Below are 24,580 nucleotides of genomic sequence, written 5' to 3' on the forward strand. Positions count from 1 at the left end.
GGAAGTCAGTAAAACTAAGAAAATGTCATATAATGTTCGAACTGAACGACAACAATCATCATTCGAAATTTTCAAAAGGGGCAAAGAGCAATTGCGTAATAACAACTTTTTCCCGGAGAAAAAAGTTATGCGCGAATGCGGTGGTGCACAGGTCGTCGTCCATGGAATCAGTCATATCTCCGGTGAGAAAAAAGGCACACAGTCTGCGAAAGGCAATTTTAACAAACTGTGACATTTTGGGTATTTTTGAAGAAAAACAATCAAATTAGCCTTGCTTTTTTTCGAACTAGTGAGAAATTGAGGGTGAGAAATTTGAAATTTTTGTGAACTCTTCAAACCTACTTTTTTTTCTATATCATTCCCATCCCTTTAATGGATAACTCGATCCTTACATAAACACTTTTTTTCAAAATTAAGATTTGGTATTTAATGGATGGAGATTAATTAAATTGAAAAATTGAAAATTTAATAACCAATTAAAATAAAAATGTTTTGTATTTCACGAGTTTTTGAAACAGGAGAAATAGTAAAATAGGAAATATGATTGTAATAACACACAGTAATCGCAATTTATTATTTGAAATGAAAAGTCCTCTGTGGAATGTGACATCTAAGGCACCGCAATCGTTGACTCGTCGCTCTGTTAGACCAGTTCTTACGTTGAAAAATTCATATTTGAGCAGAGAGCAATTAATTGAAGTGGTATCATGTCCAGAGTTATTCAAACAATCCTAAATTATCTTTTTTTTTAGAAGAATATAACCAAAAAATAGCAGATCAACTCCTATGATAAGGGGTTCTCCGTATAATTATCCGTAATGGATCGAAAGTGCGCAGATTTTAGCCGAGTAGATAGCTCTCGGATTCATTTAAAATTCATCCTGTACTCTCCTGAAATTTGGATGAGTGATCCAACTGTTCCATTATCTACATAATGAAGAAGTGCTCTCGGAAATAACCTTCAGCTCGGATTTTTTTTCTGGTTTTGGAGGATCGTTTTATAAACTTCCTCAAACCATCGTCCCTGCCTAAGTCTCAAAGTTGCCGAGATCGTTCGGCGATGAAGCGGCGCGGTTGCCTCGCTTTGAGGTTTCTCCTTGGTTCCCTCCGGCGGTAAAGTTTCATTGAACTAGTAACTTGGCAATTGTTAATAATAAATCTTCCATTATTTTCGAATTTTTTGCTATATTTTCAGTGTGACCACTGCAAACTGTTTGTTGCGTTTTTACCATGAATCTTTTGATAACACTTTAGTACTTTACCTAAGTAATACTTACCGTTCGCTTCTACTTTGCTTCATATTTAATGACATTGCCCAGGATACGAGTTTCATTTTCATGGATAACAACCAGTGTTTCAGAGAAGTATACGACTACAAAACGGAAAACATTGTTTTTTTTACATGCGCATGGAAGTTTCCATGGAAAATCTGGAAAATTTCTTTTTTTATAGTTTTGTTTCGAGCTTTGTTTTTATCACATATAAAGGATAAAGGATGAAGTGTCTGACGTTAATCAATCCGTTTGGGATGCGCCACCTCGTTCACCTCAATCCAGATTCTTTTGAGGTTTACAAACGTAACCCGTCTATATAATGACTTCCGGGGACCACCCAATATGTCAAGTCAGTGTTTTTATCCTCCCAGACAAGTCTGGTACCAATTTATCGACCCCGGAGGGATGAAAGGCTTGGTGTGCACTGGGGCGGATTCGAACCACCGATCAAACAGCCACAGAGGAACCTCTTACCAGCCGTACTACGCCTCCCCTTTATTAGATATACAAATAAGTATAGTGGCTCTTTTCATGCGGGTACGTGACGTAATCAAAAAAACTCCTTCCAAATTATTTTGGATGTAAAGCATTCCCAGCCGCCGTAAAAATAAATCTTGCCGATCTCGGAGGTGTTTTCATGAGGAGAGGCGAGGATAGAGAACTCATTTATGCGCCATATTTTAAATTTTTTAAAAACAGAACAGTCAAAGAATTATTTTGTGCACTTATTTTTGAAAGAAGCAGTTACTTATCTTACTTAAAACTAATTAAAGTTAATTAAAAATTGAATTTGGAATTGTTTACTTTTTCACAACCGCTTTCGTCTGATAGAGGAAGTAGGTTTTAACTAAGTGACGTTCGAGGCAATTGAGTGAAAAACTGCCGATGAAGACTAGTAAGTAAGAATAATGTGGGAGATATGTATTCCGATAAATAAACCACATCAATTCTGATTTCCGACTTTTTTTTCCAAATCGATCGTAATTCCTGATCTACCTAGAATATTACCGTTATCTCTGGTGTCACCTGATTATGTAAAAATCTTTGGATAATTTCTCCTTTTACGCAAAATCTCGTATGGACATGATTTCCGCATTTTCCTTCATCCGATAAGCAGGTAAACACTTCGTATTTTCAAGTGCAATGTAAACAAAAACATGAACTCCTCCCGTTATCCGTCGTTCGCCAGGACAATGGAATGCCAACTGTTAAAGAAAGTCTACAACGAACGTTTCATTGTTCATCAAGAGTATTTTTCACGTGGATAGCAGTTTCTGTTTCGTGCTGGTACGTCTTGAAATTTTCTGGATATTTATGAAATGTCACTTTTTCACATATATTTAGCACAATATACGCTATAATTGCTTTTGTGGCTTTGTTAAATAAAAATGCTCTTCCTGAAGATTTGGGTCTACTTTCGATACCATATGTGAACGTTCCTGAACGTTATGATATTCAACTACAATTCGATACAGAATATAATAAATCGAGCAAGGTAAGCGTATATGTATTATTTAATTTTTTTTGTTTTTGGTTGAATTTTTCAAATTTTTGTTTAGTCATTCTATGGCGAGAACAAAATTGTGTTCAATAGTCTCCGTGAGTCAAAATATATCCACCTCTATAGCGGGAACAACATCCAGATTGCGGATTTTTCCTTACATAGTCTTAATAACGCCAAAGAGGAATTATCCATAAGGAAAGGAGCTTACGACGAAGTAGTGAGTTTCTGAACAATTTTTCAGCCATAATTATTTTTTTTTTTACTTTTAGCATATTTAAACATTTCAGACAGAGATACAGACGTTCATTTTGTCAACTAACACCTCTACTGAAGTTCCCTACTTGTTTATTCTAAAATTTACTGGTAAATTCACTCCTGAAAATGGTCCACGCAAGTTTTCATACCTTTCCGAACGTGGTGATAAGCGGTATGGATCATTTTGAATGCTAGCAATGTATTTATGCCAGTGTACAAAAATTTTATTGATTTTCAGCTATGGTGTATGGTATGCCGTGGATAATTCGGCCGGAAAAGGACTACGATATTTATTTCCTTGCTTGGATTCGAAAGAATTCCCTGCAGATTTTAACCTTACTATAACTCGAAGTAAATCGTTGAGATCCCTTTCAAATTTTGTCAGTTACAGAAGTACTTCGAGGTAAGCCAGTTTTGTGGATAACTCGCAGAGTTTTTCATCATCTTCATGGATCATAGTCATTTAGAGAGTCTGATTTCATGGATGATCATTTCGCTCCGACAATGAAATTGTTACCGTCACAGATTGCCTTTGTTTTATGTGATTTCCAGTACAAGAGAGAAGTTTATGAGGGAACCACGGTCAGACTTTTCTGGATTGATATTTTTTATAATTGTTAAATTAGCCAATTACTTCTGTCAAAACCAGAATTTTGTTGTAAGTGTCACACAATGATGGCTTTTGAAGTTGTTTTGATGATCCAGAACCTCCAGAATTTCTGTGGTGATTTGTAAATTATCATAGAATCTTAGTAATGCGAAAATATTATCTACTTTATCCTCAATCTGTTCTTATGCTTTGTGGATTATCTTAGCATTCTATATTCCGTTGGATTACGACATTTTAGGAAAATGGTAATCCTTAGTATAATGTTGTATCCATACACGCAAACACTTCAAATTAATACTACTTTACTCACAAAACTCTCATTTATATTGAAATGTGAAAATTAAAACTAAAATTAAATTTAACTGTGCAAAATTTAGCCGAAATTCTAGAGAGCTCTGTTCCATCCTGTTTTTGTTCTATGGCACACCTGTAGGTGTTTCCAATAAATAAATAAGTAAATAAATAAATACTTTAGTAGTTGATATGTGACTACAAGAACGTTGTTATTAAGTGCTGCCCAAATTCCAGATTTCGATTTTCTCCCGTCCAGAAATACTTTCGGGAATTTCATTCAGACGTACATCACAGTTTATGGATTCAGGATCTTACGAAATTGGAAAAAACGGTCTGCAATTGAACCTCTCAACCATTTTTGAAATGTTTATCGCAGAGTTTCAGATGCAATTCTGATACCTAATGTGTCTACAATACATCAACCTGGTATTAGCATAATTGATGAAAAGGAAGCCGTCCGAGAAAGCGAGGATCTTTTCCCGGATTCATCTTTAACTCGTGTAGCGAAATAAATGAATTTTTCTAATGCTGAAATTTATTTATTTTTCCATGCAACAGTTTGCTTCCGTTCAATTTTAATGTATTCATTTTCCAAAAAATCATATTCATGTCATGTAAGTTTTCGCCAGTTTCTGCAAATTTTATCCGAGTAATCCGTGTTTTCCAGTTTCTGTAATTTCAAGGAATGGAAACATATTATGCAAATCCATGTTATTACCGAATCAATTTTTGAGCTATCTAAGCAATAGGAAGAAAGAAAAACAACCGCTTCCGGAAACCTTTCCACATTAGTTTCCGCATTAAGGGCGGAGCTGGTGTAGCGCAATCGCTAAGAGGTTCCGCTGTGACTTCAACGATCGATTGATGGTTCTAAATCGTCCTAGTGCCAACTAAAGCTTTCATTTGTACCATTGTATAGGGTGAACAAGCGAATCCGAAGCGGATTGATTAATGCTGGATATTTTATCCTTTATCCTTTTATCCTTCCGTGTTAGCTAGCTTTTCGCTTCATTTTTGATAGTCAATTTTTTTAATGTGAAGCCACATAAATCGAATTCAACTCGATGCTTCACGTCACGCAACACATTGGTGCATTTCGGATTTTAAAAATTTTTGGGTGGACTTTCGTGTTCAATCAGAAGCATTGCAATGCTATTTAATGTAAAATTAAATATAGAATTAAATGCGTTGTCTGAAATATTCGGAAATAAACTTCCACGTCATTCTTTTTGAGAGTACGTGATTAGTGACTGGTTGAAATTAAATTTTTAGTGATTTTTGAAGAGTTTGTGCTTGAAAAGCTTCAGGATACCTATTATGAAAATCTCCTATAACATGAAAGCAGTGATTTAATTTCGTAATAAAGTTGATAACACATAAAATTTGTTCAAAAAATAGAAGAAATCCACGGAATTTCCCGATATGTTAAAAACATGAGAACCGATTGAAAATTTTTCATTCATTCATTCTTTCTTTTCGCTTCAGTTTTTTTCATTATCTAAACCAGGGATTTATTTAGGGTTTACAGCAATGGGCTGCTGTCAAACGTTTGTAATATTTTGAAAATCTATTTTTTTTTAGTATATTTAGTTTAACGTCGACATCTCAGTAGCGAGGACCGATGAGTCTTTTTTCCCTCAGAAAGAGTGGATAAATCGTTTTAGGTAAAATAAAACAATCAGTAGATCGAGAAACACCTTCGTAACGACTTTTCGATGAATTACGATCCGAAATGACATTAAAACTAATGTTTTTAGTTAATATCGAATAAAATACGATTATTGAGCAGAAATTATTGAAAATTTACGTATGGATACATAGCTAATGATGAAATTTTGACAATAATTTGATTTTTTTTTTCTGATACATTCTACATTTTTTTTTTGATACGTTCTTGATACATTCTACATTTCCGTCTGATCATTGGAGTTGTTTATTTGATATCTGTGTCTCAACTGATTGTTTCCATTGTTGATTGTTTATAAAATAATCGGAAATATTACGGAAGAAACGTCGGACCGAGTCTTATGCTTCAAATATTTCGAAAAAATTTTCCTTATGGTAAATTTCTTTGTGAATGATTCTACTATTTTGTCTCCGCTGATCTAAAATTCTCCTACATTTTGTTTTAAAATTAAAATAAAAATTAATTTATAATTTTACTTTTTTATTTCTATTTTGATCACCATACCTTTATACAAATCCCTGAGGAGATGTCAACTTTTTTTTAATCTGATATGACATCTCTAATTATGTGATTTTTCTAAGACGACATTTGTGAAGTCAAGAATTACAAAAATCACAACAACAAAAAAAAAGGAATTTTAAAATTGTGTCTCTCATCATGGATTGCCTGGGTTTTTTTTTTGAAAAATAAAGTAAATGAGTAGAGGGATTCAGAATTTTTTGCTTTCTATTTCCTGCTTCATCATTATCTTTTGGTGTTGATGTTTTCCTCACTAAAATGATGTCATTCCACAGTTTCTCATTTCTTGATGAGAAAAAAAAACTGGGGGAAATGAGTACGGCATCATGCATTTGAGAAGTGGTAGATGAAGACGTTAAAAAAGTGTTTTCAGGATTACTAAATAAAGTAACCACGGATGGATTCATAGCTCATACTCATTATTATTGAGCCTAACGTTGTGCTTTTTCATGCATATGCTTTATGCATATTAAATGAAAATGGAAATATGATTGTTTTTCCACTACATATACTATGCATATCTCATCTACTCAATTTCACATGTTTTACACATTTTTATTCAGGATTTCTTCTTTCTCGGGAATGGTAACTTATTATATCCACAAATTTAACAATTAACCCTCAATCGCTTTCCTTAAGCAAACCCTTTCTATGGAATTTGTTGTTCATTTTCATAGAAGTGTTACGATAGTGAAGTTAGTTAGAGGGAGATTCGGGGGGTAAGATTCCATTAGCCTAATTCTCTAGCCTCGATATATGAATTTTTCTCACTAAATTATCTCTTCATGGATTCCTAGAGTTTGAGGAATAATATGGATATAGATGTGTGCTCTGCTTTTTCGAGAAAAAAAAAAGAACGATACCAAAGGAATATATATGATAATATATATATAATATATAATATGATATAGAAATTTTTTTCGCTTTTTCTCCTCTTTTTTTTCCGAGTCTAATTTTGCAAGCTATACCGAGAGAAATGGCAAAATTGCAAACTACACATGCACAAGTACAAATTAAATTTACCTACCACGCAACAAAGAGAGTCATTTAAATTTCATTTAGTGAAAAACGAACAAATTCGTCGAATACATTCGACAAATTGCGCTTCGACATTATTCCGATAGTTATTTGCTTGTTCCTGGAAGCTACATAGTTATATCTTAGGCGGGTATCCATACGATTGCGTGTTTCTCTGGATACTTTTTATAGGAGTGGAATTTTAAATGTGGTGGATTTAATGTGTGATTTTTTTTCCTCAAAAAATACTTCTTCTACGTACATATTCGATTAGTGAATAGTATGGAAAATATTGGAGATGAACGCCCGGCATATCATCTCTACCTTCCATAACATTTTAAACGATTTTTTCAGGATTAGCATTAGCTTTAGGAGAAAAAAAAAGTGCGGTTGCGATTGTTATGCAGTATCCGGGTAGTTGAAATAACATTACTAACTATTACTTAAATAATTATAGTATAAACAATAATATTGGTTGAATAAATAAATAAATAAATAAATAACGTACTTCTTTTCTTTTTTCATATTAATGTGATAAGAAATTAAGAGAAACTCTTTGAAAAAAGTTGAGCTTCAAAGCATGAGCTGACATTAGTCGAATAAATAAATAAATAAATAAGTAAATAAATAAATGAAGGAATAACGTACTTTTTTTTTCTTTTTACATTAAAAAAAATAAGAAATCAAGGGGAACTATTTGAAAAAAGTTGAGCTTCAAAGAGTAGAATAACATTAGTCGAATAAATAAATATAATAAATAAATAAATAAATAACGTGCTTCTCTTCTTTTTTCACGCTAAAATGATAAGAAATTAAGAGAAACTCTTTGAAAAAAGTTGTGCTCCTGCTCGTAAACAAGATTATTTCCCCGACCACATCCATACAGATCTGTTGTGCTTTATCTCAAATGAAATAAAGGAAAAGAGGGCAGCAATCGACACATTCCGCTCAGCCCGCTACCAAATCAAATTGAAAACGAAGCTCTAGTCGTGAAAATTTGCACGAAGAAAAAAAAAACTTTGCACTCAACTTCATATCTCCTTGTTTCTTTTTTTTGAATATTTTGTTGATGTTCAGGTACAATATTGAGAAAATATTTGCACATGAACGCTTTCATTCTAATATATACATATATATGTGCGTGTGTGTGTGCTCGAGAATCTTCTGGATACCCTTTTCTTTCCATGCTTTCTGAAGCATATGATTACTTCGTAGCAATGAAAATGAGCTCCATTGTTCACCTACCTCCATATTCTCTTCACATATCGTCCATCGTCATCGTCTTGGGTCAAGGCGATTTCGAGGAGGCGATTTCAGTCTTGTTATTGTTCCTCATTGAGGTGTAGTCAATTATTTTTCTTTCTTAATTAATACGTTTAAAGACTGTAACAATTATTTTCAAAATTTAGCAATTTATTCCACAAATACCTTGGGTTTCATATATTTTTTTCTTATTCTTCTTAATTAATTTACTAATTAAATTTCTATACCTCTTCGTAATTAATTAGTAGAAATCAATTTAAATTTACAATAAGAAATATTTATTTATTTATTTATTTAAGTTAGTAATCAACCGCCACTGCGGCTAAGTTCACAATATTTCCTGCATTTTTCTTCAACAAAAAATCCTGAAACAGGTTTCAAAGTCTTCCGTTAGTTTTCAGGAATATTTTTGGCAACTAAAAAGCTGTTGTTCTATTGTCTACAATGGCAAACCGAGGAATATTCTACGATTTTTCAGGATTTTTCCTGACGTAACACTTCATCCATCTAGCTCGTTGTCCTTATTATCGCTTCATTAAGGGGATACTTGCCGAGTTGTTCTCCGTCATTCTTTCCAAGAATATCAATACAATCATTGTTTATTCGCTTCAACACACACATTTCAAGGATAATCGTGTCCAGGGGAATTATTATACTAAAGTTGCTACTGTAGATTTCATTCTAATCAAGCAGCGTTAGTTGGAACAATGTGTTCATGAACTAGGATAGTGTAGACATTCAGATTCTTTGTAAATTTTAGGAATTACTAGATTTTTTCTCTTTCTTTTTTCTACAGGTGCAGAAGGACAAACGTGTAGGCCTTTTCGTGTGGCTGCTGCCTCATTTTCTATGCGCGACAACCTCTTACGCACGTAAATTTCGCATTCGTGTGACCAATTTCACCTCCTTGAGAAGGTGACCTCAATCTCAAACCCCTCCTTTTCTCCACGCATGCCTCGACGCTCTTCGCTCATATAATTCAAAACGGGAAATTTCCAAAAAGAACAATGTATTTATGCGAATAACTCGGAACAACTCGTCCGCTTCCTGTGATTTTTCATCGTTAAAATTAATTTCTTATCGTGCTACTTTTCATCCGATAATCTTATCCATCATTCATCTTATCTTCGAATCCTTGAATGTAATGTAGGAACCTGTTTGTGAATATGTTTTATTATCGTCGTATGTTTCCTCTTAAATCCATAGCCCTTATCGATGTCCGCATTTTTGATGGCGCCGTTTCACTAAGTCCTCTGTTATTTTTCCCTAGAGTCCAGGCAAGCGTTTCAACACTTCTTCATCCTCGATTTTTCACGTAACAACCTCATGTTTTCGATGTTGGAGGAAACAATAGATAGGGATTATTATTAATTTTTTTTTCTCTCTCTACTTTGAAACTTTACTTTTTATTTTCACAAAATAGCGAATGGCGGTTTCTCGTTCAGGAGTGTCCGATTACGTATGTGCCGGAGAGTTCTCACTGAAGAAAACTAAGCGCAGCACACACATACACACACACACGGGGTGGGGATGCTAATTGGCACAACTATGTATTTCCTGGATTTCTTGAGAGCGTTATCTAGTTTGTTCGCCTTTACTAGCTCATATTCACATATACATATATACATTTATATGTTAGGAATATATATCAAGGTGTTAATCAGTAACAAAAAAACTCGACCAACGAAAATTCTTTCTCATATTTGAATGAGAAAAAAAACGAAGTGTAGCAGTGTCCTGAAAAAAAAAGTGGTTCCGTGTTGATAGTTGGGAGAGGGGGAGGGGTAGGGGTAAGGGGGCGAGGGACAATTTTTCGAGGTTCCTTTTTCCTCCCATCATTACGCTGTATTGTTTGGGCTCAAAGAGGGAGACATACGAGAACAATTGTGTGTAATCATTGCTGCATGGATTTCTCGCACTACATATTTTTGAACACACTAAATATTTTACTTGTATTCAATAAATTATTCGTTCACATTCATTTATCCTATGATTTTCTCCGAGAATTTCGTTCATTCTGTTTCATTCTACTTTACAAATCCTTCATAAGCGTTCTTTAATGTATACGAATTCATTTGTACTTTCCATAAAATGTATCTTAATATCCGGAGAAATGTTCTTGTGATGTGTGGATGTATGTATGTGTGAGTATGGACAAAAACTAGCTTACGTACATTCGTTGATAACAACATTTCAGAAATTGCATTACAACAAGAAGTCGAAGCATTTTCTCCTACTACAATCACCGTTACTTTCGTTCTTAAGTATTTATCTAACTATGTAACGGGAAAAACTTTGATAAAATTTATTCACTACAAGAAAATATTAAAAGTCTATTTAAATACTATCAATTTCTATCATTTATCCACAAAAATCGTATAGCAGCTCGGAGCACATAAACGCTTTTCTGGAATTATAAGGACTCTATAAGAGTGAGAAGGAGAAAAAAAAACGCGCGTATTGTTGTGATGTTTGAGTTCGGAGCATATTTTGCGTTATTGAAAGAGGGTATTCATGTGGGAGGCAGCAGCGCCCTCAATTGTTCCCTCCAAAAGCTAGCACAACTAGTATGTACGTGGGTATGCGCGTGTACACGTGTGTGTGTGTGGCTCATTTTCCTCAAAACCTACTCAAATTTCACATAAGTTCATACATTCGAATATATTACAATGGTTTTTCAACGTTTTATCGCATCTTTTTATGTCAGTGTTTTATTTTTTCTGGATAAATTTACTGTAGTTTAGATCCATAGAGCAATGTCACGTCGACCACCTTCTCCATTATTGAAATCAGAAAATTTTCGTTATCCTACACAACTTCATACTCAACATCAACACGGTAAGTTTTCACAAAGAACAAAAAAAAATCCTGGATAATTTTTTGAGCTCTCTTCCTGATCTTTCCACTTGTATAGATAAAATCGAATAAAACGATCATGGATATACATACCGTAAGATGTCAATTAGTAGATTGAAATCGTGTAGATAATGAATGCGAACGAAAAATGTGGATCGGATAATCGCACCGATACAGATCCAGGATGTTTGGAATTTAACGCTTTTCGAATGCATTAAATCGTTGAATACGCAGAATTCGCCGACCTCCGTCGTCCGCCTCACAAAGAGCAAGGATCGAGCAAAGCACACATTTTCTTCCCGAAACGTTCAAAGAACCGCTTCGATCGTTGTAGATCACGGAAAATTTCGATAATCTCAGGAACATCACTCTTTGTGGAAGGCTATCCACATTTATACTACAGAGCTTAATCTCAGAGATTACAGTAATAGGGTTTTGCACGAAAAAATGTTTTCCGCTACTTTTAAATTAGTCATACATGGATACGGGGGATCTAGGGATTGAGGCCACACATAGAATTTGACCGCAGATCAAAAATCGATCAATTGATCGCCAAAAGAGACCACCCAAGTGTCCACAATTGTCCCATTTACTGCCATCCATGCCATCCGAGCATGTTGCCTTCAATCCTATGTGGTTTACTACAAAGGTAGTTTTTTTTTTCTGAAGGATTTATTTTGCTTCTGGCTACAAATAGCCACAATCCCTTTTATGTTTCTCATGTTCTCAATTTATCTACCCATAAACTTGAGGAGTTCGTTACGAATCCGGATAGGAGGCTATTGTTACGATCCGCGTACAGTGAGGGTAATTTTGGGATTAGATCGTGGAAAGCGTAGTGAATAGCCGAAACAAGTAGGGGGGAGTATAGTGGCGAGTCGTAGATGAAAAAACCTGCACTTGTTGAAAATAGACCGCATCAAATGTTCCTATATGTGCTAGGATATGTTCCAGAATCATTGAGAGCCTGCTAAACACTCATTTACAGATTTTACTCATCATTATTTTTTTTTCATTTTTCTAATTCTGAAGCTGAACATCTACAGTTTTTTTTTTGGTTTCCTCCTCGGGATGATTTAAATTTTAAGGTGAGATCGCTCCACAGGATAGTGATACGGACAGTGGAATTTGTGCGGATTCGGAACAACCATCACCTAGACAACTAATCGAAATTCCTCTGATATTCTCGTCAAATTGCGGTTCGGACTACCTCACACCTGAGAGCTACAGGTTAGCGAAAAATTTGAGGTGGTTAGAAGAATGCTCCGATTACCGAACGGAACAAATTCCGCCATTTATCCGTTATTCATGGATCTTTCCGAACTCATAACTACACTAATGGTTTTCGAAGGAGAAATTGAGTCGTAACCATATTTAATTTATTTTATTCACTGTAGATTACCTTCTTCCACAAGTAAAATCCATAAGAGGTTCGTATGGTAAGCCGGACACATTTAATCTATTTTAATCGTGTAGATTACTTCCTTCTACAAGTGAAATCCATGAACGGTACGTACGGATAGACAGAGTCAATTTTTGGAAGATATTTAGTAATTAGGATTTTTTCTAAAAATTTGCTGATCATCAGCTAAACTCATCTGTCGATAGGGGTACGGGTTTCAGACGCCTAGCAAATTGAAAAAAAAATAAAATAATAATAATAGTAATAATAATTAATAAAGTAAATATGTTATGTTTTTTGCTGTTAGATGAGGTTTTTCTAATATAGGTGCTATGTTTTTTTAAAAGTTATTGTGGATTTATTCTAGGATAGAGTCCTCTTTCTAAGTAACGTTCAAAGTAAATGTAAATTCTAAGTAAATTTTATTTGATTAGACCCGAGAAATTGCTTTAAGATTTTGATTTAATGATAATAAGCTAAAGAAAATAAACGTGGTTGTAGATGTTTAGTTGAATTCGATAGCATTTGTCGTCACATGTTTGAGAATTCGACAAATGAAATCCTCGAAGAGCCTCGCTGACATGTCGATACGCTAAAAACTATTGTGGATAAAAACGTTTTGAAAGGGTTATTGAAGCGACAACGGAACGCTTGAAATGTGCGTGTGTGTGTGTGTGTGTGCGTTCGCCGGCCAGTTTCAGGATTTCAGGATGAGGGGCAAAATTCGACGATGTGGTGGCAATCGCAGCTTTGCTATATTTCTGATTGATGGCTGCTTCGTCACCACGCGACGTTGTCACGCGGAAAAGCTCTCTCTCTTTCCACCCCTCCATAGCTGAGGGACACGCTATTTTACCCCATAAACCTCCTCGTCGAACAATGACTGCCAACTTTAGTTCGGGCTCCTCCATATTTTTCTAGTTCTGTTTACGTCTTATCCGATTTTTTTTTTCATATGTAAATAGTTAGTACTAGCATAACTTACTTAAACCATTACGATAGATCCGATACTGATCTTCAATGGATCGTTCCCATTTGAAAAATCCAAATGAAGATCAATATTCCGGAGGGAGATCAGTTAGAATTACACAGGAATCTTTATTGATTTTTTTGGTAATTGAAGGGATTCCCTCTATACCTCTCCGTGACTCTCCAGCTATGAATGGAAATCGTATAATCACTGAATTTGAGTTTTCTTCAGCTCAGCTACCAGCAGACTCTTCGGATAGCATGAACAGCTTTTTTTTCATTTTTCATCAGAATTTTAAAATTGTGCTGAGAATTTGTAAAGAGAATTTTCGCCTCTACAAAACATTAGATTTCTAGTACTTGATGCAAAAACAATCAAAGAAGATTTTCTGGATTGATTTGACTAGTTGGAAGACCCTCCACAGAATTATCTATGGCTTTTAATTACTAATTAAATTGAACAATTAATAATTACGTTAGCTGATTGGTTCTTTATTTTCTTCAAAGCAACTTTTAAGCCTAATTTTCTCCTTGTAAAATCCGTAAAATGGAATATTTTTGTATTTGTGTTAAAATGAGACATTTTAAAACAAAAAGGACATGAAAATTTGTGTGTAAACATTTTATTAAATTAGGGCTGCATAGAAAACAGTATCCAGATAACACAAGGATACTTCTCTGCGATCTTCGAACACAATCCTGAGCGCAATATCATTGAAATGAGCATAAACAATTTTAAAACACCTTTGTAACGCTGGTGATCATGTTTCCATAAATATCCAGCAGTACAAGCACAAAAACTATGTATCAGGATTTTTTTGGACTTTTCCCTCGGATGATATAATATGGTTGGAGCGTTTTTTTAGAACTTATAAACTCCTAATCCTCCCTTGTCTTACCTCGCATAAAAATCTCACATCCTGCAGCTTAGTCGCCGCATCCTTAAGGTTGTTCCGTGCAGCCGCACTTATGTACAAGTGGAAGAAATCCAGAAACTCTAACTTCTTACTATGGATTAGAAATGAAGGATTCTTTCGCTTTGTTCGGTGCGATTTATTTCTATGCTATTCATAGAGATTGCTGGACAACGTTGTTAACATTTTAGTTATTTCTTTTATCTTATTCCTTTTATTCTAAAATTAATTGCAGCCGTGTATTTTCTCTTTTTTTGCGAGACACACTTTCGTAAGGAAAGTGAATATGCTATGTTATGGTAGAATTCTTTAACGGATTTGTCCATGCAAACGTTGCACTCAATCCAGTAACAGATGGTGTTAGAATATTTACAGCTGCTGGCGAATTTATAAGGTGTGCAAATTCGATTTTACATTCAATAAAACATTCGCTTACGTCAAAGATGCACTTACCGTTGGTTCATTCATTCGAATCGGAATTTTCAGAATTTTCTCGATTATGAAAATGACGTATATAAACGTTATGTGACATTTATATCCTTAGATCTTAACATTTCCTCGCATTTTAATGAAAGAATGTGAAAAAATTAAAGAAATGCAAGATAAAAATAGGATATAAGAAGACAGGATGAAAATTTCCTTTATTTATTCACCTTTTGATCCATTCACCGCTTGGAGAACTCTCTATTTCAGTACAAGATGGGACCTTGATTTCTCTATACAGAGGTGGACCTTGACTAGTGTTCTTTGTTGTTGTTTTTTCTTTATTTTTCTTTCCTAGCGAACTTAAATGCTTATTTAAAAAAAAAAATTGTACTGAACATTTTGGATTCGAATAGCTGCGCTTGAGCTATGCACACATGTATCCATAGAAATTATTGAAATCCACATTTTTTCCCTACGAATTCCCTTTGATCCCTACTTTTTATGGATTATGTGGAAATTAATTGCTCTAATAGAAGAATCACCTTAATTACGGTAGTCTTCTAGAAGAGAATGTAGGTCCTTGAGCCTTAAAAAGTCAGGATGTGGCCTGGAAGAGACTCAGAAATAATATTTGAATGATAATTATTGTGATCTAAGTGCTTATATAATAACTGATGTTCAAGAAAAATTTGAAGGATTTCTTTTATTAATTTTTATGGGACCTATGAGCCTGTTATAAAAGGATAAATGGAATCTCATTCGAAAAACGACTACCACAAACGTTATCCCTTATAGAACAATCAGCAATGCCTATCCTGAACTTAGGTGCTGTTATTCTGATCCAGAAATTTATGTTACATGGCAGCGATGCCTTGCTCCTCAGTTTTGCATCGCTATTTTCGACTTTTTTTCCATTTTCTTCAAATATAGAAATCCAGATCCATGAAAGGTCAATCCTATATTGAATAAAGCCTACTAGTTAACACGTGTGTTTTCAGTTTAGCCATCCGTGAAATCCTAATCCACAATTCCACCACCACACAACGACCAATAGTACAAATTGGTGTTCTAGTTTATGCGAACTTTTGTTCGAAAATTATTCTCAGGTGTAATGATGACGTAGTCATGATTTACATTTTATATGGAAACGTTTTAAAAAATAATGTAATTTTTTGAACAAATTTTGAGCACATAGTTCAGGAGGAGAGTCTGAAACGAAATTATTTTTTTTGAATTTCTTTTACGTCTACTAAAATGGTCATATAATAATTTTTTTTGAAAATGTGAGGTGCTTTGTTCCGTGGATTCACGATGTCGCTTTTTTACTTGCCAAAAAAGAGAAAGTAATGGATCTGGATTTTTTGTTCAATAACTGGATGAAGTACTTGGATCCTCTAAAGTATTTGCAATATTTTGTATCCTTTGAATATATTTCCCAAAAAAAAGGTTTCCATTGTTCTTGGATTTGCTGTGCTGTGGGCGATATTTAGTCGACACTACAAAGCCAGGAATCCATTTGACGGTATAAATCTGGATTTCTCACATGAAAGGGAAAAAAGTGTTTTCGTGGGGACAAACAAGTGTTTCTTGATGTTTTACCTTGTGTTATTATCGAATCGATGGGATTTCCTTGTTCCAAAACAATCAGTTTATCCAGAAATGTTGGATTTTCTTTTAAGAGAAGGGATTAAAGAGTGTTTTCTTACTTCTACTGCTTAGTAAATTCCTTACTAAGGAAGGTTTTTACTGCTACCTATTTTTTCCTGCAAATCTGCTTGTGCTAACGATTAATTCAAGGAAATGTTGCAAAAATGGTGCAGATATGTCAGGGTCCCATGCAGAAAATAAATGGCCAGTAAAATGTAGCAACGGTAAAGATGAGAATTTAAAGCTTTATTGTAATAAGATACTCATAATTACGAAAATCGATAGTCTTAAAATATAAGCCGGAAGACAATTGAACGGCAATAAATGGACAATTCATAGGGATATCCTATGCTATGGCATTATAAACGAATTGAGTCCTGAATTTCTCAAGAAATAATGATTATCCGGAATTTGTTTATTTATTCTTCTTGTTTTTTTTATGTGAATAACAACATCGCGTCACTTCCTGGAATGTTTTGTTTCTGGAAGCACAACATAGGCGTACATTAGAATTGCAGACGTTTTACGTTTGCTTGAACAATTATTAGTATTCTTCGGTCGAACAACTAAAATATCCAGGGATGCTTCCTTGTTGCTGTTATTCCTTTGTTTCTTTGTTTTGTTGTTTAAAAGGATAAAAATGAACTGAACAGAAAAAAGGGGAAGCACTGAGAATGTTCATGTAAAATGAAATATTTTGAATTTTTATTTTTTACTATTTTTTTCTGATTTTTTGTGGATAAAAGCGGATTTTCTTAATAACAACAGATCCTAGTAGATCAGTTACGGAAAAAAATGTGCCATAGGATTAAGCTTCGTGTTTTTCTCTTCGTTTTTTCTTTTTTTTTTCTTTGAAATCGTGCGTAGAAAAGTGTAGCAATACTTTTTAGGAGTTTGAGTTGACACATATTTGTTTACTCAATTAGGTTAATTTTAGATATCTATTATATTTATTGTATTTTTATTATTATTTTTTATTATTTTTATATTATTTATTATATCTTTATATTTATTTTATATTTATTAAATATTTAGATATATTTAGATTAGGTTATTAGATTTATTTAGATATTTAGTTTACAATTCTAAATACATACCCAGTTGGCAAATAGTTAAGACCTGGTTTGATTTATAATTGATTGATTTCAAATCCATGTCCCTCCTTTTAGGTCCAGGATATTACTACCATTCGTTTTTTCTTCATATTTTCGTTAACCAATGACTCACTGGAGCTTTTTATCCATGACTTTGAACGAATTTAGATCCTTGAACCTTACGCAGCTCTCTCTACGTCCAGTTAACTTACACGTAATGCGAAGTACTGTCGCTCCTCTTTATTCGCCTATTATGCGGACATTTTAGTGTTTTTTTCTGGATTCGTTTAGTGATGACTACACATTTTTGCATTTTTTTCATAATGTGACCGCAAAACGGCAGAGAATCCAGAAATTTTATGCAGAAATTCGAGCTCATCGCAGCAAAACTGTGTTTAGCAAGAAATTTTCTGTATTTTTTTTTTAAAACCCTACTCAAATTAGTTACAAGTGATCCTTCTCTGACGGTTATACTTAAATATCAGCATTTATTTTTTTTAGAGAAGCTACAATTATTTTATTGTAGTTTGATGAAAGAGATTCACTTTTTTACATAAGTGATTAAGGTTTTAAGTAACACCCAGGATAATCGGAAAATATTTTCAAGAATGTGTGTTTAGGCGTTTTTTTTTCGTACCTATTTTATTTTTTGCTTTCTTCCTTTTGAAGAGCTGCGTTTCAAAACTACTGGAAAATAGAAAAATAAATAAATGAAATATTAAAATATGAAATATGAAATGATAAATAATTGATAAATGATAAATAAATGTTAAAATATTATCATTCAATTCACTATTCTTCTTAGTATGGAGAACGATGACGTTTTGAGATCCGTCGCGTTCATCCACGATCCGTCTAGAATCTTTTGAACAAAGTAATAATATAAGTAATAAAGTAATAAAGTGATAAAGTATAAGTAATAATATAAAGTAGTAATAAAGTATAATAATAGTAATATAATATAAGTAATAAAAGTGAGTAATATTCATAGTTCGTTGAACTATCTAAGTCATCAATGGATATGTCGTTGAGTTTCTGATCCTTCTGGACTTTTTGGATTTGGATCCGTCAGTCAGTTCTGCATTAGATAAATCGCATAAACGTCACCTAACTTTTTCCTGTGCAAACAATTCTATGTCTTGTTTGAGGCGCATCGCTACAGTTTTTGATTCCGGAAATTTTGTTATATGATCCGGTTAGCCAGTTTATATTAAGTTTGCCTTCAGCAACAAATATGTGGACTCAGAACTTTTCGTGAAGATATGGTAAAACTTTCTTTTCTGGATGTTTGAACCTATGCTTTATTCCATAGATTTATATCTGAATGATTGTAGTAGTACCACGCACAGCTCAGCTCATAGGCCACAATTAATTCCATAATTTACATAATAATTATAATAATGCATAATTTAACTTATTTTTTTAAACGATTTACGAACTGCCAAAAATCAGAATAAGAAATGCAAATTATCGAAGGTTGTAACTTTAGTTGCAAAAAACAGAAAATCCTGTTGAGGGGGAAAATCCGGAGACAAGGTCGTCCTACAATAAATAGTTTTCTTACACATTTTGTAAGAAAATAATTTTTAAGCTGGTACTGTCGGTCGTTTCTGGAATTGAAGCATGTTACTTTTGTCAAATTTAGAAAATCTTCAGAGTCATTAGAGGAATTATATTTGTCAGAAATATTAAATTTTTCGCAATATTATCTAGATTACAAATATGTAGCTATCATTTTATTTTTCAAAAAATATGTTCACGTCAAAAATTATTTATCCTTGAGGCGCAATTATCTCGGACTCAGCTTTGTTAATGTGTACCCACAGGTAATTCTTTTTTTCAAAAAGTTTCTCCTTGAAAGGTTTTGAAGGCCCAAAAATCTATTGATGTATCAATCTTATAATAAAGATCAAATTGAGGCAAATTATGAAAAAAAAAGAAGAAAAAGACGCGAATCCGCGAATCTTTTTCGTTTTCCGTCGAAGAATTAGCGATCCTACTGTATGTGGCTCATCCAGAAATTTTGTGACTTCAACAGCACTTACATAACAGAAACTATGAATTCGCAATGACACCCTAAGTGTTATCCATAAATCTAAACGTCCTACTGGACCGTTTTGACCACCATCAGACATATTTTCCCTTCTGTGCTTATTAATATGTCCTGTATTGGATTATTGATTGACTACCCAATAAAGTATAACCTTTACATCCCGGAAACAGAAGAAATAAAATTGCAGGAAAAACTTCTTCTATGGCTGACTTTTTAATCCTTCTTCTTTTTCTTCTATACTTCTTCAATGTGTATTTACGTTAAATTTAATTGTTGAAATATTTCAAAATTTGTTTTGTACAATTTTTTTTACTTTTATTTTATTATTTCTGAATTTTATTATTCATTATTCTTTTTCCTTTAGTTTTATCACTGAACTTAAGAGATTATGCGCAAGGAAGATGTGATGCGAAAAAAGGCTCATTTATACTTTCCAACTTCCTCAAGCGACTTGCGCACGAGCGATTTGTATCGCTTGAAGAAAGCAACATTTCATATTGTTTTAATTGGCGTAATTAGGATTTATTTTTTAGGTAATTACTAATAAAGTATGTAGTTGCGCACACCTTGCTATAGCTGCATTATTGATTTTATGAACTTTCCTATTTATTGATTAACGCTGCAGAAGGAAGAGGGAGCATAGGAACCTTTTTATATCGGTTGCGTTATTTTCACCCTTAAATCGTTCCCTATTTATTTATTTTACATTTTTGGAGATAATTTTAAATGCTTACCTCTTATAATAAAGAATTTGGATATAAATGAGAAAATTATAAGTTTTATATTGATATTTAGTCAGATTAATATGCCAGGAATTAATACGCATTTCCTGGTGCTATTTACTATTTTATTTACGTATTATTATTATATTTACGTATATTTTATTTACGTATGTATTGTTAAATATTGTATTGTATTGTAATATTGTTAAATGTACTTATACTTGAAATCATAACTATTTTCTCCGACTACTGCAATCCATACGTGACTGCCGCATCCACGAGTGAATCCACGAGGTTCATCATTCGTTTCGACCTATAATTCAAGGTGAAAACGCGTACGTCTTGAGACTGTTACCCAAGAATCTTTTACGGGATTGAAGGACAAATTCAAGGACCAATTTCGGCAGAATACAGCCATCCATAACGATAAGGCCATAGACCGCTCGATCCATGAAAAAACCTCTAGCGATATTTTCCGTGAACAGAACGTTCGCTTCGAAATAAAGTATAAACATAGCTTTTTTGAGGCGCAAAAAAAAAACAAAATTCGCTTCACGCTTCAATATTCTTAGTGTGAACACGAATTGAATGGAAAAAGACATATTCATCGCTAGAACAGGTCCTTGAGAAAATTTATATCTTTTTTGCCTATGTAAAGTGGATGTTTCGACCGGTTACGGATTTTTAATTGTTGACCTTTAGCGAAATGACTGCACAAAAAAAATATGGATTACATTTCTTTTTTTTTTGGAGTGTTTCGTTTGATTAACAGCCATACAATGGGACTGCAGATTCTAAGCGCTTTCCCGGATAATTGATATTCCAAGAATGAATTAATGACGTGTCGTGAGAAGGCAAAAATATTGCAATTTATTTGGGGGATATGCGGATAAACTCGGTCGGCTTAGAAGCCTATAAAGAGGAAAGGATAAGGGATTAAAAAGATTGAAGCGTAGGTGGGTTCGTGGTGGATTTTTTTCAAAGCTACATGGGAATCAAAGTTTGATGTGAATGTGAAATCCAGTTCTGATCCATAATTTAAACGATTTGAATGAAGAGATTAATAGAATATTAGGAACTGTAATCTATTGAAGTGTGTAGTTTGAATTACTGAAAATTACTAAATTATTTACTTACTGTAAATTTAGAAAGTTTGGATGAGCAGGTCAGATTCTAATCCTTTATTCCGGCGAAATTTTCTAAGTATTCATCATTTTGGAATTCCAAGAAAATCTTCTTACTTTCCTCCCGAACATTGCTGTTCTCAACTTCTCCGTTCATCGAGCGGAATTAGGGAGGTTCAGGGGTTTTATTTCAACGGATTATCCGTCTTCGTCAGGAATTATGTTGTTTGCTCGACGTCTGCTAAATGCAACGACTTCAGAAAACCTCTACTGTTCTCGGAAACCTCGAGGAAGCTACCTCAACGACCTACTGGATCTGGTTCTGTGGCACGCAATATAAAGACGTATCGAGTGCGATTTGCTGACGAGGTCAGGATTGTTCCTCAATGGGAACTTTCATTTGTTGCCTAAATGTAGAAAAATCGCTTTTACTTTTTTAAGGTAAACAGTGGTGCATCGACATCCAGTACGTGTTCCGAGCAATCCAATAAATCCACGCGATGTGCCACTGCTGTTCCACAAAGACAACAGCCGAATCTAGGTTTGTGAATGGAAATTTTCATGATAATCAGATTTCATGATTTTCATGATTTGTAATAAACAATAATCCAGGTTGTTTTTTTAGTCAAATCTTTAGATATTCCGGAGACACCAGCTCCACACTTTTCCAACATCGCAAGGGGGAACAACGCTTGCCTCACTCCACAGAGTCAAACATTCGAAAATCAGTTGGAAAAGTACAAAGGAGTGAGGAAAACAGGTATATTTCAGAGTAGTTTCACATATATATATATTTATTTATATTTAATATGTATTTATATATACAAACTTGCTAATTTTTGGCGTAATATTCCTTGATAGCACTTTTGACTCAAACCGTAAGAACCATGGAGACGGGGAGGAGGGGAATCGTTCCAGGATGTTTAAAATTACGTAGACATGTAGGAAGAAAGTGGGGCTAACGACTTAGAGATTTGCTTCCAAGTGACAACTTGAGCATAGAAGAAGAAATTAGACGTGGAATAAAAAGTTCTGGATGCATGGACATTTGAAATTCTTTCCTCCTTTGTTCCACCAAAAATCCACATATATCGAAGCAGTAGTATTAGATGGATACAAATCAATAATGTCTACATATATCCAAGATTTAATGGATTTAGCTACTTTCTCTATTACGATGTTTGTTGATAACTTCTTTACCAGTATTCCAAACGATGATGTTTACTTTTTAAATGGAATCTATACATATGTCTTCCGGATATTTTCTCTTCCGGACATTTCCTTTTCCGGATATTTATTTTCTAGGATTTCGTTTAACCATGTTGTGTTAGTCTATTTTGTCGTATCATTGCTTAGCCAAGAACTTGTTTTGAATTTTTCTTGTGATCTTAGCGAAAATTGGGCTCTTTGACCTACTTATGACTGATTTGATCTACTATAAAAAAGTAATATTGAGAAAAATTCTAAAGTGAAAAATTTTGAAAAATTACTCATACTTACGCTTTGTTAATGTAATTATATTTAAATAACATTGTACTATTTTTCTCGTGGAAACAACCGTGATAGAATTATCGCCATCAATCAGTCAGAGATCACATTACTGTTTAAATAATATCGCAAATACAGTAAACATTGAAATTGTTATATTTCGATTTATTTGTATTTGAAATATTTTGAGATGCAATGCCTCCGCAATCACTCCCACCTCACTAATCTACTCAATTTAAATCGAGTTGTATACTAATAACTATGTCATTTTTACAAAAAAAAAATTAACATTCAAAATTTACTTTTGCAAATTACTTAAATTATTCAAATCGAATCATGCAAAATATTTTATCTTAAAGTCGTCCTTGTATAGGTGTACTTGTATGTATATTTAGCTATAATAATTTAAAATCTTTTCCTACATCGTTCCGTGAGCAGACACGTTCCAGACCGGTTGGGCAACTATTCCTATCCCATTGAAGAAGTGGATACTCTCAGGCCACCGTCATACGATTTTGCAATTAATAGACTGAGGTAATTCACCTATAAAATAGTTTGTAAAATTATTAATAGTCTGAACTAAAAAAAAAATTTTTAAGACGGAAAGAAAAACCGAGAGAATCGATTCGAGATTTTGTTATACGACAAAACGTGAACGAAGCGTTAAGCCGAAAATTACGTAGTCGTTCATCGTCGTTACCAAGAATGGACAGAGAATACGATATAAATGAAAGCTTTTATTCTCCTCAACTACCGCCCAGCTATCAGGTTAAAATTGTGGATTTATTCTGTATTTTTTCTGGACAACCATGCAACCATTAAAAGATGTTTCAGATCGATGACAGCCGAAATCTTACCTTAAGAAGCTTGGATAACCTCAATATCGATTGTGATTCACATATCGTTGATAGTAGCAGAAGAAGGAAACTTCCGGTTGCACCTCTTCTTGGTCGTATGGTTAACGCAAGGATTAATCGACAATTTGATCCAGATTTTGGCCTACATTCCACCTTACTACATAGGTAAGGCGATGTTTTCTTTTCCAGAATAATTAATCACAAGTACTTCCTTTCGTATCCATAATAATAATTGATTTTATATTATTATTGCATCTTGACAGCCCAATTTCCTGGACACGCCTTCCAGAGATTTCTTTCGGAGCAAATTTGGAGACAAATTTTACTGATTGTTTTTCTATAAGTTTCTTTCTTTCTAGAACACTACCGAAAATATTTTGTGGGAAAAATAAAGATAAATAATAAGAAAAATAATTAGAAAAATAAATAATGCACCAATAAAAATGAATAAAATAAAAGATAAGAAACAAACAAATAAATAAATAAAATAGAACCTCATTTTCTAAGATTTCTGCAGTTTCCAAGTTCTAGCATGAAGATGACTCCTGTATGGTCATCTCTACTTTAAAGGTTCTTGCTCCAGTAAAAATACTAGATTTTCTAAG

The 24,580-nt window shown here is 33.7% G+C and overlaps 1 protein-coding gene across 2 annotated transcripts in view; it reads left to right on the forward strand.

The window, feature by feature from the left end:
* Positions 1 to 127: 127 nt before the first annotated feature.
* RB195_026199 (uncharacterized protein) overlaps positions 128 to 24,580 on the forward strand; it is a gene marked incomplete at both ends in the record, with an annotated part of 29,105 nt that continues 4,652 nt past the window's right edge. Inside the window, 17 exons of one of the 2 annotated variants that reach the window (XM_064214648.1) lie at positions 128 to 182; positions 2,414 to 2,561; positions 2,619 to 2,769; positions 2,834 to 2,995; positions 3,066 to 3,205; positions 3,272 to 3,436; positions 3,501 to 3,615; positions 4,172 to 4,268; positions 4,322 to 4,437; positions 11,168 to 11,261; positions 12,368 to 12,509; positions 21,891 to 21,999; positions 22,072 to 22,171; positions 22,256 to 22,390; positions 23,568 to 23,652; positions 23,718 to 23,886; positions 23,953 to 24,140. In XM_064214648.1, the coding sequence (XP_064070529.1) occupies positions 128 to 182; positions 2,414 to 2,561; positions 2,619 to 2,769; positions 2,834 to 2,995; positions 3,066 to 3,205; positions 3,272 to 3,436; positions 3,501 to 3,615; positions 4,172 to 4,268; positions 4,322 to 4,437; positions 11,168 to 11,261; positions 12,368 to 12,509; positions 21,891 to 21,999; positions 22,072 to 22,171; positions 22,256 to 22,390; positions 23,568 to 23,652; positions 23,718 to 23,886; positions 23,953 to 24,140 (2,171 nt within the window). Of the gene's footprint in view, positions 183 to 2,413; positions 2,562 to 2,618; positions 2,770 to 2,833; positions 2,996 to 3,065; positions 3,206 to 3,271; positions 3,437 to 3,500; positions 3,616 to 4,171; positions 4,269 to 4,321; positions 4,438 to 11,167; positions 11,262 to 11,838; positions 11,929 to 12,367; positions 12,510 to 21,890; positions 22,000 to 22,071; positions 22,172 to 22,255; positions 22,391 to 23,567; positions 23,653 to 23,717; positions 23,887 to 23,952; positions 24,141 to 24,580 lie in introns of those variants that run through there. The other variant, XM_064214649.1, reaches the window with a different exon arrangement.

Source organism: Necator americanus, chromosome X, assembly GCF_031761385.1.
Source record: "Necator americanus strain Aroian chromosome X, whole genome shotgun sequence".
NCBI classification, from domain to species: Eukaryota; Metazoa; Nematoda; class Chromadorea; order Rhabditida; family Ancylostomatidae; genus Necator; species Necator americanus.